The sequence below is a fragment of the Botrytis byssoidea genome, assembly GCF_014898295.1.
Source record: "Botrytis byssoidea strain MUCL 94 chromosome Unknown BBYS_008, whole genome shotgun sequence".
Classification (NCBI taxonomy): domain Eukaryota; kingdom Fungi; phylum Ascomycota; class Leotiomycetes; order Helotiales; family Sclerotiniaceae; genus Botrytis; species Botrytis byssoidea.
Window position 1 is genome coordinate 369,698 of NW_024065849.1, and position 20,140 is coordinate 389,837.

Below are 20,140 nucleotides of genomic sequence, written 5' to 3' on the forward strand. Positions count from 1 at the left end.
AAGCGTTCAAGGGTACAAGCATTATGGTTGTGTGGTATAAATATAAATATCGGTGTTCTTCATTACTAATAATATATCATAGTTAAAACAGTGTTCATACATTCGCATAGCACTCTAGAAATGGAGAGTGTCTTGGAAAGAGGTTAGATTCAATATTCAGGGTATCTTCAATCACAATTATCCTTACTATGTACCTGATAGCTATTAGCTATCTTGTTCGTGTCGCCTTGTAACTATTCAGTCGTTGGGGCCTTCTCCCCCTTCTTCCACCCTTCAATTCTTTGCTTGTCACTTGAATCTATAATCCTTTGCATCAACACCTTCAAAGGCGTACCGCCACCCAAAGCAACTTGTACTTCCAACCATGTAATACTACTGAATCTTGTAATCAACGTGGTGCTTCCTCCTTCAATTGTGGTTGCGCGAAACAACAGCTTGAGTATTTTCTCTTGTAACCCCTGTGCAAGATACGGGTTGTTATATAACGTGAACAACTTCTCGAAGACTCGGCGTTTTCGGAATATGCCCATATCTGTTGGCGTTTGAAGACCAGCAAGCATAAAATCTAAAAGCCAGGAAACTTCTGAGTGATGGTGATCGTCGAGACTTGGCGACTCGTCTAGAACCTTATACATCAAAGGTATTTTGTCAATCTGCCATGTTGGGCCCTGAGAAAGGAACTTGTTGATTTTAGGATAAAGACAGTGGAGAGGGTCGCATAGTACAGCCACAGAATGTGACGCGAACGAGGATATGATGGTGGGAAGTGGTTCTGCGCTGATAACCTTCTTCGATGTTTCCACTAACTCACAAAGTAGTAGCCAAATTTGTTCCTTTTCCTCGAATGAAGATTCTTTGAGTTTGGCTCCAATCTTCGATATATTGGTCAATGCCTCCTTGCGAACATTGAAATGTTCCGAAGATAGTAGCATGATCAGTGCTGCAGCATAACCGCCTTCAATGACTTCCTCTATATCCTTTGCCACCCACTTCACCAATGCATTATGGTCCTCCTCAGGCAGTTCCTTCAGCATTGTAGCATTTACCTCGTCTACTTCTGCTGCCGAGATTTCACCCTTGGAAATTGCAGAATTGGGCTCTCCAGTGGCTCGTTGCGATGGCTGTGGGATTTCAATTTCATCAACAAGTTTTCGAGATCTATCTAGAATCTTTCGAGCTGACGATTCCTCTGGTGTCTCGTCGACCATAGCTCTGTTGATCAATCTGATAACCTTTTTATCCTCGCCAATCTTTATGGAAGATGCCAGGAAACGAGCAATGAATTCGGCCACACCTTTGAGATTATCTGTTCCAGACTTGACAAGAAATGGCCATTGTTCAGCAACGGCAAGTATCAGCAAACTTACAGCAGACTGCTCTTTCTCGTCGTCGCGGGACTTTGAAGTTAGTTCTTCGAGCGAAAATATATACTTCACTGGCTTTGAAGCACATCTCGAAACACAGTCATCGAGAAATTCATGAACCTGCCTTTCTTTAGGCGTACCTTGAATTTCCTTAAGTCTCGCTATGAACGTGTCAAGCGCTGAGATTGTAGTCTCAGTCTGAAAAATTTGATTTTCTTGGACAAGTGAGTTCAGGACGGATCTCAGCTTGAGCAAAGGCACACCGGCTGGTGCTTCGGCTGATAATCTTAGCATGGCCACGAAAGGAGAAGCTGAAAGCCCCTCTGCCTTGACGAACCATCGCATCCCCGGCGAAAAATGAGAGAATTGAAACAGATTCTCCAATTCCATAATTCGGAATGCGCGATCCTCTTTGGATACCCCGGTGCTATCGATAGCTTGTAGAGCGTTCGTAAGGGTTTCCGATACGTCAAACTTAGCGTCCAATGCAACCCGTGGAACCACTTCATAATACAGAACTAACAACTTGGTGACGGCCTCTCGTTGCATCAATTCTGTATCTGATAACTTTCGGAATGTACTAATGACATCCTTGATCGAAGGAACACGTTGACAAAACTCATCTGTCAATCTCTCAGCAGCTTGAGTCCATATCGAAGAAGAGGCAACGGCTGCTTCTTGATACATCTTCAATATCTCCTGCATTTTGTTGAATGCGACGGAAAGAATACGTATTGCAAAAAAGGAAATGAGATTATGTTGCTGATTTAGACAACGTGTGAAAACCTTTTGCGTTAATGGTTGAGGCAATATACTTTCCAGCACAATAGAAGAGGGAGGAGGTAGTCTCGCATACCTCTCCTGGTGTCCAAGATATTGAGGGATGGGAAGTTGCAGGGTAGAGAATACAAAAGCTGAATATCCAACCCACGTCGCGGTAAGCTTAGGATCCAACGAAAACGATTTTTTGGTGAAGAAATAACTTGCGACAAGCTCTGGGGCAGATTCAAGAATAGACAATAATAGCTCGCTTTGTTTCAAGCTCGACCAAGGACGAAGATTTTGGATGAACTCAGATAATACGGTATTGCGGACTGGAACTTTTTCTGTAAAGCGCTCCATCCATTCAATACTGTCTAGCCCGAGATCAATATGTCCGGCTCTTGTATCAACTTCGAAGCCTTCGTCGGCATCAATTCCTCTGGGATAAAATCCATTTTGACGATTAAGGACTCCTAGGTTTGGCGATGTGCATGCGAGCATCAGAAAATTATGAGCGATCTCGTCAACTGCTTTTTTCCCTCTGCCGATTTCCTCATCTTCCTGATCATATGCATACAGCGCTGCTATCCGGCCGAGAGAGATTGCATTTACAACTTTCGATTTGGCATCTCTGGGTAGAGCATCATCTTGCAGAACATCGGATTTCAAAGTCTCGAGGATATCGCGTATCACAAACGGGGGATCGTCTCTGATATCTCTCGTTAAGCCCATAACAACATCCCTTTGATTCAGCAGTTCTCGCTTCGATTCTGTGGGGAGGAACTTTATGATAGAGAGGAGGAATCGAAGCGCATTGGTCCGCACAGAAGGCTTCCTGCGATCTTCGACTGCATCTCCTGTATATTTCAAGCTAAGGTTTCTCGCCAATGTCTTAAAGGTGTAGTCTCTTGATCGGAAAACCTGCTTCGCTAAAGCTCCGCCATCGTAAATCGATAGTTCTCGAAGGAGTCGTAAAACTGGGGAAATTACATGCTCTTTGCTCTTATTAGATGTAAGGCCTCTTGCAATCAATTCTAGTTGGCGCTTCTGAAGTATCGTTCTACCTAACCTCAATCCGTGTTCAGCCATCTCCAGTATATTGGATAAAGTCTTCAAAAGTAACGCCAGTACGGCTGGAACTGCAGAGAGAAGAGATTCATCGTTAGCTTGAGATGCGAAACTCCAAGTTTGCATCAGATCGGAGAGGAAAACGGCTGATTTGTCCTCATCGTCGGCAGGCTTTTGCGATTCGAGGTACTCTTTGAGAATGATGATTCGGGCCGAGTTGTCAGTATCTGCGATAGAAAAGCTGTCCAGAAAAGCTTTTAAAGATTGTATGCCTGTATTGGGTCAGCTAAACGTAAATAAGAGATATCGAGGCATTTTGTACCATGTTTTGAACGACCAGAATCTTGGTCAAATGCTAGAGTCTGCTTCAGTTGCCTCGCAGACTGTATATCGACAGAGGTATAAGTTGTCTTGGTGACATTGGATATCCTTTGACGCTTCTGGTATGCTTGGCCTCCATCTTCAACGACCTCAGAAGTTCGTTTGCTCATTCTCAAGTATTTTATGCTGGCTACTAAAAATTGGGCAATTCAATTGTCGATTGCATCCATCATCCGTGGTCTGGACAATGTTTTTCGTTCCCAAAAATAATTTTCTTGACATCCTTATCGAAATTTTGATAGTCGGCATGCTTAATCACCGAGACTTTAAAGTTGTGGCGCGAACCTGGGACGGGCGTGGCTTGCAATCTAATGCCCCATGCCACAGATAAATCTACACCCTAACTTTATTTACTGACCTCGCCCTTCCTGGGAGGACCTGGTAGCTTCGACTTCGATGCTATCGTATATTCGAGCTCTAACCACACAACCATGATCAACAAATAAGATCAATCTCGCAATTGGCTTCGATCAAGCCAAAGTTAGCTAATGTCTTCAAATGTCGACGCTTCTTCCACTGACCCCGCGACGCGGTATCCAACGAGTCTCTCACCTCCGCCAGGTGAGCAATGGTAGCTCTGATAATGGGACCGCGTCCGCAAGCAGACCAGTCACTTCGTGCTCAAGCACAGGAACTGTTCAGCACGATCCGATACCTCTAAAGCTTCCCGTTGAGAGGCGATGCAACCTATGGACGCACGATGAAACGTTCTCGAAAGATGAAGTTGTTTTAAATCTAGACTTATTTCCAGATGTCAAGGCCGGGGAGCTTATGGCTATCGTAGCCCTCAAAACAGACTCAGGGTTTCGCGATTTTCAGGACAAGTCGGCTTTGAATAGAACAGAAATTGATAGTGGAACAGCTTCTGGGCAGTTTGGAAGCTACATTTGGTCTCAATCTGGCCATGACCATCGTGGGAAAGGCTCTAAGCATGATATGGGCTTTGGTAAACGCTATCTGTTTCTCGCAAAAGACATGCCAAATGATTTGAAGCTGAAGCAACCCGCATTGGAGGTCTCTCTTGCTAAGCCCATTGCCGATGTATTTAATTTGAAGCATCGGTCCAATGTAATTCTTTGCACAGTATGTTCTATCGACACAATCCTTCTCAAATATGCTGCTAATTATAATGTCCTATAGACTGATACAGCCATCAGCTCTGCATCTCATGTTGAGATGTCGTTCAAAGATGAATACCTTGCTCGATCGGACATGTGGAGATTAACTGTGGGCGAAATGGTAAACAAGGCTGTCTATAAAGGGCAAAAGATTTTGTTTATGGGCACGATCAAGGCACAAGTTACTGCTGTTTACATTGGTGGTCGGAAGGTGCAGTCCGCATTCTTTTCGACGACTACCAAACCAGTCTTTCGGAGCGAATCAGCGCGCTACGTGCTTTTTATTCAGATGTCGAGGGAGATGTGGGATTTTGACTCGGAAGGTTCAGGAGAAATAATGTTCAACAAAGTGGTAAATGGCTTTCTGCCAGCATTGTTCAAGAAGTGGGTGCAGCTTAAAGTGAAGCATTTAGTCAGCATAGTGTTATTTACAAGAGTCGAATACGATACTGGGTTGGCTTCAGAATTAGCAAGATCTTCACACGATACCGCCTACCACACAGGTGTACAAACTGATGGTAATAAAAAGCCATACAAAGATTTTTATCGAGTTGTTGTTAGTGAGATGGCCAGTGGAGAGTGGACAACGATTCTATATCAGTTGAAGCGCGAGTTTAAATTTTTTCGCAAAGATATCTCCATGCATCGAATCGAGTTAGTCACAGCTTTGGGGGCGCCGTCCTCAGCAACAAGTAAAGGCACTCTTGGGACTCGCATCGAGGCGGAGCCCTCGCTTGCTATGCATGGGAACGTTCTCGAAGCAATCGATCTTGCTTCGACCCAATTTGCGCATGATTATATCGATCGGGACCTTGTTAGGACTGGAATATCTATTGTTGTCGTAACTCCATGTGCCGGACTTTTTGAAGTAGACTATGAGACTCTTCGTAAAACCGCAGAGAGTCTCATCGGTAACGGCATTGGAATCGACCTTGTTTGTCTCCCAAAAATGCCACTGCACTCTGTACCACTGTTCCGATACCGAAACCCACGATATGCTTCATTTCAAGAAGCATTGCACTTTAAAGCTCTTCGTAGCGAAGATAGCACTCCACGTCAAACAGCTCCCATATTTGGAAGCTATTCATCCTTGAACGGCTCGCTTTCCCCACCCAAAATTCGTGATAGAAGTTTCCAAAATTCCTCTTCAAATAGTGGGCAGGACCCTAGTGAGTGGAACTATGCAATACCGCACTGGATCGATGTATCATTTTGGACTGGGGCTTCCCAAGATCTGCTGTCTACATATCCTCTGGCTGATTCGAAGCTCTTCAAGAAACGAGTAGCCGAGTCCTCTAGCGATTTCGCGATACGATGTAAAATGTATGAAATGGAAATGGCTAGTGTCATGGAGAATTCAATGACCGAGATTGCCGTTCCGCCACTGCAACTAGACATTGTCTTTCCCCAAATGTTAATCCAGGAATCTCGCGAAACTCGGGGTGCGAAAAAGCATTCTTATACCTGGGAACGCGCGAAGTTGCAGTCGAGCCTTTCAGAGTTTATTAATGGGCCATCAAAACCTTTACTTGATCGACATGCCACACAATTTGAAAAGCAATTCGTCAAGGCACTTGATCTATACGATGTCAACCACTCTGAAACCGTGGAGCATTTTATCGGCTCACGACAAAAAAGCCTAAAGTCGCCCTTTAAAGCAGGAAGTGAGGAAACAGCGAGGAAAGTTCTTGCAAATGATTCTAAAGTTTTTGGCACCTCTTTCACTGATGATAGTCCAACCTCAAGAAGCATGAATTTGCTCAATGGGTTGAAGCTCGACAGAGACAAGCAAAGCTTACATAGTAATGATCCGATATTGCCACGTAAAGGCAGTGTAAGTAGCACTATGACTGCAGCCAAAGCTCCTGCTCCACGACCTACCAAATTGAACCGCCAAATAAGTCTAGGCAAGTACGGTTTTGGCATCGCCGCGCCTAAGGGTGTCGCAGCTGAACTACACACTGAAAATGCTAGTGCAGCGAAACCAGTTTCTGCTTCGTCGAAAGACTTTGATCCAAAGAAGAAGAATACTTTCACCATAGCGAATCATTTACTTAGCGCTCCAGTGAGCCAAGATCGACCACCGTCATCAAATAGCGACAAGTCAAGGATGAAGTCCGATAGCAGTTCCATCGAAAGCAAACGGAAAAGCGAGCCGGACGTTGAGAGGAGTCCTTCGATACGCCCCATGACTATCAAGAGCGCACTTCAGTCTTTAGATTCGACGAATCAGTTCAAATCTAAATCTGTCTTAAGCTCCTTTTACGACGGGATCAAGGGCACCGAAGATGAGCACATGAATGTGCAGCTGCTCAGAACCAATGATAACCAAAAGGTGTATAACTCAAAACTTCTCGCAGAAGCGGTTCCAGAACTACCAGCGACCCTATCTCCTACTACTGCTTTGTCGCCATGGCTAAGTGTGCTGAATCCATCCAACCCAACAGAGAATGACGCAATGGGAAAAACAGTGTACAGAAGATGGCAACATGTCTTCCCTAAGCCAGTGCTCACTAGAACGATGAAATGGAAATCTCTCTGTTCTCCCGCATCCGTGCCCTTGACCACCGAGTCGTTTCCTACAAAGTTTCAACTTGAAACCGAATATCAGCAGAAGCCATACAATATCTCACAAAATTCCGAGGATGAAATTAGCGAAGATTCAAGTAATCGGGAAGACTTTTTAAGGGAGTTGATTAGCTTACGACTTTCCCAAGGGTTTCAGATTGTTATCGGTCCTGGGGTAGCCGAGGCATTTGGACAAAAGTCTCTGAAGATCGCGGATGTTTTTGACCGTGATCGTATTGCTGAGGATGGAGCCAGTGTATTCATGTCCATGGGAAATATAATTCATCAGTTATCTTGCGTGAATGGTACAGAAATCGAAGTCAATATGTTTGTCCGAAAACCTACAGCTCTGACTACACCTAGCCAAGGGACATTGAGCCCCTCTGGATACTATCCGGCCATTCGAACTACTTTGAGCGAAACCTATAAATCGCGCAAAATGACGTTGGGTCGACCAAAGGATGAATATAACTGGAATTACGTAGACTCCTTCATTGCGGGCTTCGAAGACGACATGAACGAGCACCTCCGGTTCTGGCGTGCAAGGTTTGTGCTGATTCCTGTGGTACGCCCAACTCAGTCTCGACGAGACCGCATGAGAGGTGAGGATAACGAAGAAGAAGTCCGACTAGAAGGCATCAGGAAGCTCACTCAAATGTGGCAAAGCCACAGATACGTTCCACCATCAGAGCGGCGTTTCCATAGTCTTGCCTCCAGGAAAATAAAAGATTCAAATCCACTTGACATTGTGTATAAGACGGAGGATCCATCCGTTGTTGTTAGCGCAGAACTCGAGACTTTACCCCTTGTGGAGACAAGTGAAAGTGCAACTAGACGTGGGCACTTAATTGACACTGATCGTTTTCGAAAATCCAAACTTGATATTGCCGCCTTGGCGGAAGCTATCCAAGCACCAGTGGAGAAGGGCGGTGTCCGTATGCAGAATCGAAGATGGCATTTTCGATTGCATTATAATTGTTTCATCGGCTCTGATATGACGACATGGTTACTTGAAAATTTTGAGGACATTGAAGATCGTGATCAGGCAGTGGAATTGGGCAACTTTCTTATGGTTGACGAGACACAGAGGTTGAGAGAGAAGGAAGTTGGTAAAGATGCAGGCATATTTGTCCATGTCGAAAAACGTCATCCTTTCCGAGATGGGCAGTATTTCTACCAAGTTACTGGAGAATTTGCCAAACAGAGACCGGATAGTCGCAGTGGTTGGTTCGGCTCTCGACGCCGTGAAAATTCTGTACCTTCGACTCCAATGTCAGATGTTATGCCCAAAGACTCTCCTCAACCAGATAGAGCAAGGTCCAGCTCTACGCAAGATGATAGTTCACACGAGTCGGGTGTGCCAACTCCAACTACATGTGGGGGCAAAAGGCCCAAAGTTTCTTTAAGTAAAGTTATGAAGTATGATGTTGACCATCGAAAACGCTCTTATCGACCCGAACTCATCAATCTTCACTATGATCGTCTTCATAATCCTGACAATTGTTACCACATTCGAATTGATTGGCTCAATGTCACCGCTAAGCTGATCGAGGATGCCATACATACGTGGGCAACAACCGCTGAACAACATGGCCTACGATTAGTCGAAGCACCAATTGGCGAAGCATGTTCCATCGCTTCGGTTCATCCATTCAGGAGCCCCTACTTGATTGAATTGTCTTTGCAGCCTCCTGATCAACAGCCCCGAACATACTTTGACGTCAATTCTTTTACTCCGCAAGCACAAACTACTCAATCTAATCGACATTACTACCAAAAAGCAATTATGAAGAAGTTCAATTTTGTTCTTGATATTGAGGCTGCGAAGAATTTTCCAAGCAATATTGATGTGTCGTTCTCATGGGGTCGACCAGATTATACCTATACACAGTACATTCATAGATCTGGAGTATTACTTGCACAAATTACAGATGAAGGCAATTTCCTCCTATTAGCGAATCGACTGTACAATAATAGGACTACATCGGCCAGAGATACAGAAAAATACATGAAAGTGGATCATGCGGGCGTTAATCGCATGGGACCCAGTCCAATTGCAAACAATCCAGGAATCGCTGCAAATACATCCAGCCCCTTTCAATCGCCAATCCTGCGTGCGGCTCATGCCCCTTCTCCTCTTCTTCGTGCGACCCACCCCCTTTCCCCTTCATTACGAGCGACAGCTGATGTACTAGGCGCTTCCCTTCCCAATTCAAAACTAGCTATCACCGGTGGAATTAGTCCTGACACCATCAAAGCCGAACTTGAAGAATTTTGTCACAATAGCTGGAAACTAGAACTCTTCTATAAAGAAGTTTTTGAAAAAGTCACACCACCACATGCGACCCCACCAACGCTCAGAAGTTCATTCCCGGCTATGCTTCTCGACTCGAATATTCCGACATTGGGATTGCCGCCGGGGATCTTGACAAGAGATGGAAGGGATAGTAGTCCGACACCAATGAGGTTGGAGCGGGTGCCGGGAGTTGGAAGTAGTATACCCGTACTTGGGAGGAGACCGAGCGTACAGATGAGTATTGCGACCAGCGCAAGTGACTTGTCGAGGCAGGAAAGTCCAAGGGGGAGTATAGCTGAAGGTTAACGTTCTCGAAAATTAATAGCTAAAAATCCCAAAACTCGACTAGGCATCATGGGAGCTGGTCTCTTAAACATGGCTCGACTGGGGCATCTGAGTGCTTTCGATTTTGTAGGATACCGAAAACAGGCAGATGGAGGTTGGAGTTCTACTTTATTTGTTCGGGAATCTCGAGATGTGTATGCAAATATTATGGATTGGAACACCAAGTTCGAAAGTAACGCCTGTGCATTTGGCAACATTGAACGATCACGATTCAAAACTTTTACCAAGTACCATCGTTCCCTCACTGTCACACTACCTTGAATCTGATAAAGACTGTGATGTCGAGTTATTTAGGGTCATCTAATAACTATAATGCAAAGATTACCCCTGAGTATGGATGTTCTTGAAGGTATTGGTCTTTGGTTGCCTGTGGATTTCGACCTGGTGAATCTTTCGCGTAAACTCTGTAGATTCAAAGCTCTCGAAAGCTCCCTTCCACAAGCTTTTTCTTGTATAGCTCGGCAACTTGGGCATAATCATTGCAGGCGTCAAGGAAACTTCAGTTTCTGCTATCGTGCCTGGAAAACTTTCCTAGTTCGCTCCACAACTAGAGACAGTCGAGATTATTTTTGACCTCCCTTTAACTTTCTGCAAACTAATCAATCATGCTTCTGTTGCTTTGTGTCTGAAGGGATGCATTCTAGACGTACAACGGTACGCACGATGAAATGGTGAACATCAGAATCGTGTCAAAACTGTTCAGACGTTAAGCCGACGTCTGTTATCTTCAGAGAGAGAAAAATAGGAGGATGAAGTTCAACGGTTATCAAGACTCGAAACCACTGCAGGTGGGCATTGTTTGTTCATACGCCACATGTATTTCTCTCAAGTCATTCATTGAGACAACCGAAACATTCGCCTTTTCAAAATGACTTTCTTCATTCATTCCATGCCATTCGTCGCTCAACAATTCGTCGGTGGATCATGTAAGACTTGGGTATCTACGATGAGTTTCATCGACCTTATATCGTTATCTCATCTTATTCGGCCAATCACTGTTGTTTGCATAGTTCCATCCCAATTTTTTTCTCATGGTTCACACAAATTGGGCATAAGCAAAGGTTGTCACGCCTATTGCATGTCTAAGATCGCATCAATATGTCACACCATTCGAACATTCAAGTCAACCACAATCTTTCAATTTATATCAATAAATCAGTCTACTTCAATAACTGAAAATATCGCAAGATACCAAAGCGTGTATTCGTCTGTCTTTATCATAAGTGTAGTATACTTAGGCATCATTTTGAGATTCATACACGTTTAAATGTCTACAATCCATTCAGATCAACCTCACCTCAACCTTCGTTCATATCTCTCAACTCTACAATGCAGACAATATTTCACATGATTCTGGATACTAAACACGCAATGTATATCACATTCACCAGGAATTGCACAACCCCCTCATTTGGATTTCGTTTTGATTCAGTCAAATATCTGCATTTATCATTAAGCTATGGCTACTATATACTTAAAAGACTAATTTGAAGTACACTACTGGTATAGAAAAGAAGCATAATCCACATCCATGCTATGGTGCAATTCACCCGCTCAACTTACAATGACTATACCCACAATATCAACGCTCAATCAAATTATATCAAAGAATGTCCCTATCAACTGTATTCTCTTTAAATCTTCAATGTAGCATTTCCTGCCGCTGTTGTAGCAGATCCCTTATTTACCACCCCCCCAGCTCCTACAGTGGGTCCAACGCCCGGAAGCGTGAAGTCTGGGTAATTTGGCCATTCTCCCAATCTCGCTGGGTCACCTCCAATTCTCACCCATTGTCCTACACTTGGAGTTACATTATCCAGTACAAAGAGCATGGCCCAGCTCGGCGGATACACATGTGCATTAGGGGGTGTTGTAATCGAACACTGCATATTTGCTGCTGTGCCAGAGCAGGAGAAGGCTGGAAAGAACGTTCGCTGGCCGAAGGAATTCCCGTGGGTAGCTCCTACGGCTGCCATAAGAGATATGCGAACGGTTGATGGATTACCTCGGTAGAGAGTAGCGGCTATGTTAATTGTATCACCATAGCCGAAATCGTTGCCGTTTGAAAACGTGAAGCTTGGTTGGGTAACACCATTCAATAAGTAGGGAGGTAAAAATACCTCGACGCGATATTCTTGGACAAATCGAGTGTCTTCTGGATCACTACCAGTGACTAGCACTCTGCCATCTGGAACCAGCACGGCTTCGTTGTGGTAAAGGCGATCGATAGTTGTGTTTGCCAAAGAAGACATTCGGGAATTCAGAGGCTTCGACGGATCGTAAAGAACAGCATTATGGTTGGGTTCGGTAGCAAGGCCAAAGCCAGCGAAGCCTTGTTGAGCCCCATTGAGAATGAGAAACGTGCCGTCGGGACTAAAAGTACCAAGTTAAAAATGCGTGGTGTAGATTTTTGAGGGGAAAGCTTACAGGGCTACCATAGATGACACCACTCTTTTCGAAGGCTGTACACCCTTGTTAACAAAGTCTCTTGAGTAACATAATAGGGGCCAAAGCTTACCATACGCTCAATAGTCCAGTTTGCGCCAGGTACCTCAGGTTTGAGGGATACACAATTGTCCAACGCGATTTCTGGACCTGGGGTAGAGCCTCCGCAAATCATCACTACGAGTGGATCTGTATAAGGTGCATTTTGAGGCATCAAAACAGCAGTGCCTTCCATGGGATACGTCCTTCCACCCAGGAAATTATTTACCGCAGCAGGGATATTCGGTAATACTCTTTGAGTTTGCAAAGTAACCTCGTCTAAAATCCTCGCCTCGTTGTAATATGCAATGAAGATACCTCCAGATGGAAGAACCGCAAGATATGGATACAAGTTGTACGGATCCGTACGAGCCAGATAGTCGCAATAGAGCACATCCCCTCCAGGAGGGCGAGGAATAATTTCCAAGGAAGGAACGGCTGCGCCATTGGAGCCCACTTCGCCACCTACCACGAGGATGCTTCCATTGGCCATAATCATTGCTGAGGGATACCATCGACCCGTCTGCAGACCAATCTCTTGATAATTTTCTTCCCAATCATTCTTGCTTGGTACTCCAGGTGCCCCGTCTGGAGTATAAAAACGTACACCTAGAGTTGAGGGAAGTGCCCAGCCCCCGATATTTATCTGACGCCCAAGACGATCGGGGAGAATTATACTGGCAGAACAAAAGACGTCTGTCTTCACATGCATGGGCCGCCATGCTGCCGTATAGTTATTGATCTGGGTAAGGTCGAGCTCATAAGCACCAGTGCTGTTGTTTGCTGGCGACGTTCCGAATTTTTCCAGAAAAGAAATCTTTCCGTTGATGCCAACAGCGGATGTCAATGGAATGATTGGCCCTGTAAACTCATCAGTCAAGCAGTCAGACGATCTTGGTATTATAGCCTACCTCCAATGAGGAACTCGTATTTTCCGGCAGAATTTCCGCTCTCAAAAGTCCAGCTGTTGAGTGGGGTCCCTGTCCAAGTGTAATAGGTAATCAAGGACGGCCCACCACAATATGTATCACGATTACCAGTGCAAAGCATGACACATTGCGAATCATCAACAATCGTAGCCTTGTGGTTGATAACATCCTGTACATCACCGCAAACTATGAATGAAGTCAACACAAAGTCTGATCTGGAACGTTACATGAAAGGGAAACAAAATTAGATGCCAATAGCAAATGCAATTTAAAGAACCACGCACAATTCAAGGAGCTTTTAGGTGCATCAAGTCATGAAAAGAACTAGCAGAACAAACGGGAACTCACAGCATTGATTCGAATATTCCATACCCCCAGCACTATATCCAAATTCAGAACACAAGCTAAGGCAATTTGTGGCTGTGTTGTTATTTGTAAGTGCGATTTGATAAGGGAACACTCTATTCACAGCATCGTCACTGCATGGTGATCAGCTCTAATCTTTTGTGTCGCAATACTAGCACGTCATATGCGACGAACAATTTGAAATTGAGAGTTGCACCTACGTGAGACACCCCTTATATTTCCAATTGCCTGGTAAACTCGTGTTCTGTATTACGGGTAGTTGTCGCACGATCAAACTTGTTTGATTAGAATAAATGCTCATACGATCGCCTATTGAATTTAGGAATTAGCATTATTTACGTTTGGCAAAGGACAAAGATTGTATTGTAGAACGACGATGTAGATGTATAAGGTAAGGGGACAAGCGACGCTACAGATGGGACATAGGATTGAGAGTGCAAGACCGCAAATACTAACCTCCACCACACATTTGATTTGCATTTCCGCCGCACGGAGTGTTGCACTGAGAATCTGAGGATGCCAAGGCTCCCAAATTAATAATTGCAGAGTCGCAATAACATTGTGTGTAGTATTCCATTCCAGCTATACTATATCCTGCTGTGATACAGTTTTGTATGCAGGATTCCACAGTCATATTGGCATCGTTAGGCAGATTGTCGGCGAGGATACTACCACGACCAAGGGCTCGGTCAACCCAGCATCCTTTGTAGGTCCATCCTTTTGGAAGATCTGTGATCGTGGCCGAAGGGACAGTGGCACTGATTGTCGTGGGTGTTGGCGTAGGCGGTAAACTCGTTGCGGTGTAATTGTATAGATTTATCCGCCCGGAACTACAAGATAATTAGTCATTGATTCTCGCGAACTCTCTCGGAGAAAAGAATCAATGTGCAACGACGACGCTAGAAACAATACTCACCCTCCGCAAAATTGTGTCAAGTTCCCTCCGCATGCCATATTACAACCCGTTGCTGGAGCGCCATAGTTTTCAATCTCGTGGTCGCAATAACACTCACTACCATACTCGACGCCCGAGAGTCTGTAACCTCCGAGAATGCAGGCGGAAAGACATGCATCGACGCTCATGGATGTCCCGGCAATGGAATATATCTGCGTGGTGAGGGTACGTGCATTCACGCTATCATTGTAGCACCCAAGAGGTACCCACCCAGACGGTGCTCCTGTAAAGGTAGGAACGGGAATAGAGCTTGTCGTGAGAGTAGGAAGCGAGACTATAGCATTGTTCAAATCATAAAGACTTAATCTGGCGGAACCACCACATGTTTCTGAAGCATTGCCATTGCAAGGCATATTACAGCCCGTCTCGCCATCAGAAGCTAGGCCCCCGCCATTGAATATGTTATTCGCGCAATCTTATGATTGTCAAATTAAAGCTACAAGCTTGACTAGGGCTTGCCACTTACAGCATTCTCCTGAGTATTCAGCTCCAGCAAGTACGTAACCAAGGTTTTGACATGTCGATTGGCAGATTTGAATTGTCAAAGCTGCCTCTCCTCCTGGAGTGACTACATTAGTAGTGAGCGTGCGAGCCCCCACGTTGTCGCTAACAATGCTGAATCAGTAAAATTTTGTATGAGGGTTTTCAAGCGCGAGTATACGGAAAATGGAAATAGTAAAAGCAATTTTCAGTCAGAGACTCGGCTACCAGCTTTCTGCGTTGCAATATGCCAGTCATTTAAGGTATATTGATGGGAGGGTATAGAATGCAAGCCATCGATTGCTCTATCATCGATGGGCCCCTTGCACCCTCAATTGGAACCTCTTTCTTCAAAGGATGGAACTTTCAACGAAAAATAAGGGTGTGCTTGGCAATGTAACAATGTAAATATATACCTGTAGCAGCCCACATATGACCATGTATCTGCTCTTGGTAGGACAGAATGACTCCCTGAACGCGCTTCGGAACAAGTAAACTATCGAACAAAAGCTAATTAGCAGATGGAATACAGGGCGGCAATCACAAAAAGCTAGCATTAACATACCGTCATGGATAGACTTAGCGCTGCAAAGGCAAGCCGAAGAAAAGGAAGAGCCATGATTGCAGTTGCTAGCAATCACCGTTCAAATGCACGTTGGGAAAGACTGTCGCTCAATGATATACACGGGAAACGGAGAAAGAAAGTGAAAAGATCTGCACTCGGAGAGAGAACTCCATCAACCTGCTTAAGCTTTACAGTCTTGGATTACAGTGACAAGAATTGACAAGAATTGCCATGACCTTCCACATGATGGATCACTGATCCTCGGATCCTTGGAGGCTGACAGGAACCAGCTTGAATGTTGCCTTTTCTCTTTACGAACAGCAAAATTGTATAGTTCTCACCTGTTGATTCGTATTATTTGCTTTCATCTGGTGCAAGGCATACCCCGTGGATTCTCTCTGGTTATCTCCACATTGTCGAAAGTGGTATATGGTACCAGAAAGTTATTTCCAAACAGTATGATCATGCATGTACCGCAAAACAGGCATTACAAATCCTTGGGTGTTTCTTTCTTTTTCGCGAATCCTTGTCTGCGGCTCGAGGGTTCCTGATGACCTGGAATTTGAATCTCGTTCGGACATTTTCCACGGCTCGGTTTGGATACCGAAAGAGGCACGACATCCGCCAACAACTTAGCTAACAAATGAACAACTGAGAGCATGACTGACTGTGCAGATACGTGAAGTATTGACAGGCTGAAGAACCTGTGTGGCAAGTCTCACGGTAGCACCTACGAAGTTACGAGGTATGACAATCATGATAGGGCTCGTCGCCACCAAAAGTGAGGTCATAGAATGGGATGGATCGTGTCATTGGTAGATGCAAAGCTTATTCATGGCCGTTTAACAATTGCATAGGTACACTATTGTATATTGATGTACTGCATCAACCTGCAGCCTGAGTAAGTGGAGATAGCCGTAGCCAAACTATTGAGTGAGATGATGTGCTGGCGATACAATGGTCCAAAATCGAGGGATATCTGCACGCAGAACCATGTAGGTATATTAGAGTTTGACCAGCACGAAAACATTTTATACCAGTCTATACGATGTCGGAGCAAAGAACGTTGTTGGTTACCCGATATTGTATTTCAGGGTTTCTTTTGGTCCAAAAAAACGTTCAATTAAGCTTAATGTGGCGGAGGTGGCTAGGAAACTAGGAGCATTGTTATACCCCTTGTGAAGAATCCCTTGCAAAATTGATGACCCACTATATTTCAATATAACATATTAATCATGCATAGCCGAAAAAGGAAACTCGATCTGATAGGTCTACACGGATAGAAGAGTTGCGATATCAAGTCTAGACTCGAGCAATACACTTGAAGCCCAATCCTACTCACGGTAAACGAAACAGAGTACGCATGTAACGTAGTCTCTGATGGAGTAGTGAACTAGAAAGCCATCGGAGAAGATGACATGCTTATCTTTTTACGATACCGAGTCAATGATACTCAACAATGTGTATCTACCTACTATGTTGTAGGAGAATCTGACCATTCCCGAGTCATTGGCAAGAGATAAAGAAACGATGATACCATAATTCTTTTCCGATGTGCAAAATTAGAATACCCAAGATGTTTATTGATCGGCCCGGAATTCATGACACATTCAAGGGTAGGGTTGCATTTACCCGGTCACCACATGTAAAGCAGACACGACCGAATTAATCCTTGAAAATTCGAGAACACCATCTTTTTGTATGCCTAGTCTTCGTGTATGCAGTTCTTATCAGTGACTTTCCAACAGTCATGAAAGTGTAGATGAGTGTGTAGGATTGTACATTTTATTATCCGTTAGGAGGCTTCATTTACCGATTACTCCTCTAATCTTCCCATGTGTATCGTCCCGAAATTTGTTCCATGCAATATCAAAACCAAATTAAGCACCCGTCTTATCTACCTCACTTCTTATATTTTGCTTACTTGAATTATACTATCTCTTTCGATTTCGTTCTCAGCTCGGGCTTCCGCAAGTCCCCTGCGAGTACATCTTGACACTTTTGACAGTCATTCCTCTGTCTTCGGGCGGCCCCCACGTTGGGCCCCACTGACTTGAAGCGTTCCAGAACTCTGCCGGGGCCGTCAGACTAGCATCTCCCCACGGTTTGTTGCCAACCTTATCACTATTGGCAAAGTTAGTTTTCATTGTACTTGCAAGCCGCGCGCGACTAGACAACTCACGGGAAGTATCCATTGGTCCCGCCCACTGCCACGCTATTTAATGTGAGCAAAGTTATCATCATGCCATTTTATGCTCAAGGTAATCTTACTTCAGAATAAGATAGAAAGCCTGGTCAAATGGAGTGGCTGGATTTCCCGTTTGACTCCATGGATCATGTAATGCCGAGTTGTTCACAATTGTCTTGCCGAATTCTCCTCTATTCCACATACTGTTATATCCCTTACTGAAAGAGAGGTAGAATACTTGCTACACCAAAATCAGTTCTGAACAGGCTACAAGACGAGAATAATAAGATTCATGGAGGTCATACCAAGAGACGACTGTTGATATAGGTGAAGATATAGTCTTCACTCCATTCAAGGCCATATGTATAGTAGCTTTCACTGTAGTCGGTTCGTCGAATATTGTGTTTTCCATCTGTCTTCCAGAAGGCGTCTACTTGAGGAATTGGGCCCCAATGCTTCGATAGTGGTCAGCTTAAGTCTGGTTTCAAACTAGATGGATCATACCAAAGCAGATATAATGCTGTCTCGACCTCCGTCGTATGTAGCCCCATCATTACCTTTACTTTCAGCGAGATCTATCTCACCACTAGCAGGCCATGGTCCGTAAACAGAGTCTTCTGGCATCATCCTGTTCCAAGTAAGTAACTTCCAATGTGAAGGAAGATGGAAATTCACCATATCGCTGGCCATAACCAATCACCCTTTGGCATCTTTGCAATGACTTCAATTTTGCCATATTTGATGGTTTTCTTCCCCTTGGTCGACAACCTTGCGCTTCGAACCGGATTTATAATGGTACCGGCGGTAATATTGCTGTACATAGAACAAGAAGAGCCCGCATCATCAGATGTACACACGCCATCAGGCCTGTTGTCGGTAGTCAAGTTTAATGTATACCCGTTCAAAATCTGAGCAGGTGTAATATTTGTTGAATTGACTGTCAATGTTGGGACGATATGAAGCCCATCGGCATCAGTATAAGCATTTTGAGGGTCATTTGTGGTCCATTCAAAGGATCCAGTACTAGTTTCATCAGTTGACAGATCTTTCAACGCAATTCAGTGATTTGAACTGACCCAAAGCCGCCTCGTTGAATCTCATAACTCCATATACTGGGGTCTATGTTATGGAAATCGTCTTCAAACATAAGACAGTATGGATTGTTTGGGACTGATGTAAACCCAATGTAGCACATGATGCCGCCAAGCCCAAAGCCAATGATAATACTTGTCCAGAAAATTATTGAATCCCAAGTTCGTCCAGACCACTTCTTGCGTTTTCCCTCTGTAGCAACCTTTCCTAGCCATGGCTTTTCATAGCTTTCTTATGTTAAGTATCTGTTACTCCGGGATAAAGGTTCAAACTTACTCGCCAATAAGCCTAGCACTCTTAAAACGGCGCTGTCTTGGAGGTACAATATCTAAGCCATCTCCAACGGTCAGCAATTTATCCAACGTTTAGAGTGCTATTTCCATACCTGAAATTGAAGAAGCTTCCCCTGGTGATGAAAATCGGTCACTTGGTATACTTGTATGGGAGAATTCGTGATTTGGTGTTCCTGGCTGAGAGAGAAGTTGAGGTGTTCCGGGGGCAGAAGCTCGGTGGATTTGAGGATCTTGCGCAGTCAGGGATGTACTGTGTGTTGACATCTTGAGGATTCTCTACTCTCTGCAACTTTGAAAAGATTGGGATAAGTCGCTGGATAACTTATCGAAAAATCACAATCTCAATTTGGACGCTTGACTGCTTCTATTCACCCACGCACTTGCCCGAATATCCCCACGAAAAATTTATGGTATGGTAGAAAATATTTCCAAGATAAGAGAAATCTCCGATAAATAAGCTAAAATAAATCGATACATTTCAATAATGGTATTGTCGAATACGGCATGGGCGACAGAGTACCTTGTATCTGCATCAATCCCTGAAGCTTTGGACGTTTTCTGCCAGCCTCATAAGAAGAAATGAGAGGAGTAAGCGAAATGATACCCTAGTAGATCTGCATGCACTGGTAATATCGCCGATAATGAGTGTGTACGCGATATCGAAAATTGATTATGATAACAGAGTTACAGACATGAATGTTCAGCTATGTTCAATCAGAACCATAGCATCTGTCGGTATCCAGTAGTTGTGAACCATTCTCAACTAGTGTTTGAAAGACTCAAAGGCCAAAACGAAGCTAAAGGCGGATGTAACCTCAAAATCTTAAAGGCGTCAATCCACGATAATGATTGAACTGTCCGAGCCGCTAGGCCTGAAAACATATGA

General features: G+C 44.3%; 4 protein-coding genes across 4 annotated transcripts; 1 reads left to right on the forward strand and 3 right to left on the reverse strand.

Annotated features, from left to right (window-relative positions):
• Positions 1-55: 55 nt before the first annotated feature.
• On the reverse strand, positions 56-3,739 carry EAE97_004729 (uncharacterized protein). Its single transcript, XM_038875241.1, has 2 exons — positions 3,517-3,739; positions 56-3,466 (listed from the first exon to the last, which is right to left on the reverse strand). Exons 1-2 carry the CDS (start codon positions 3,683-3,685, stop codon positions 234-236), a joined length of 3,402 nt encoding a protein of 1,133 aa, XP_038733598.1. The 5' UTR covers positions 3,686-3,739; the 3' UTR covers positions 56-233.
• A 227-nt stretch (positions 3,740-3,966) lies between these two features.
• On the forward strand, positions 3,967-11,371 carry EAE97_004730 (uncharacterized protein). The gene is made up of 2 exons (XM_038875242.1): positions 3,967-4,658; positions 4,716-11,371. The coding sequence occupies exons 1-2, from the start codon at positions 4,074-4,076 to the stop codon at positions 9,861-9,863; spliced, it is 5,733 nt and encodes a 1,910-aa protein (XP_038733599.1). The 5' UTR covers positions 3,967-4,073; the 3' UTR covers positions 9,864-11,371.
• A 165-nt stretch (positions 11,372-11,536) lies between these two features.
• EAE97_004731 (uncharacterized protein) lies at positions 11,537-15,735 on the reverse strand (the record flags this gene model as incomplete). The annotated part of the gene is made up of 11 exons (XM_038875243.1): positions 11,537-12,275; positions 12,330-12,364; positions 12,421-13,247; positions 13,298-13,501; positions 13,664-13,794; positions 13,882-13,990; positions 14,138-14,511; positions 14,598-15,051; positions 15,103-15,242; positions 15,533-15,612; positions 15,682-15,735. The coding sequence occupies 11 exons, from the start codon at positions 15,733-15,735 to the stop codon at positions 11,537-11,539; spliced, it is 3,147 nt and encodes a 1,048-aa protein (XP_038733600.1).
• A 1,901-nt stretch (positions 15,736-17,636) lies between these two features.
• Positions 17,637-19,518, reverse strand: EAE97_004732 (uncharacterized protein; the record flags this gene model as incomplete). Its single annotated transcript, XM_038875244.1, has 9 exons — positions 17,637-17,805; positions 17,864-17,896; positions 17,953-18,110; positions 18,175-18,324; positions 18,374-18,497; positions 18,545-18,892; positions 18,946-19,188; positions 19,238-19,298; positions 19,347-19,518. The coding sequence occupies 9 exons, from the start codon at positions 19,516-19,518 to the stop codon at positions 17,637-17,639; spliced, it is 1,458 nt and encodes a 485-aa protein (XP_038733601.1).
• Between the last annotated feature and the right edge of the window lie 622 nt (positions 19,519-20,140).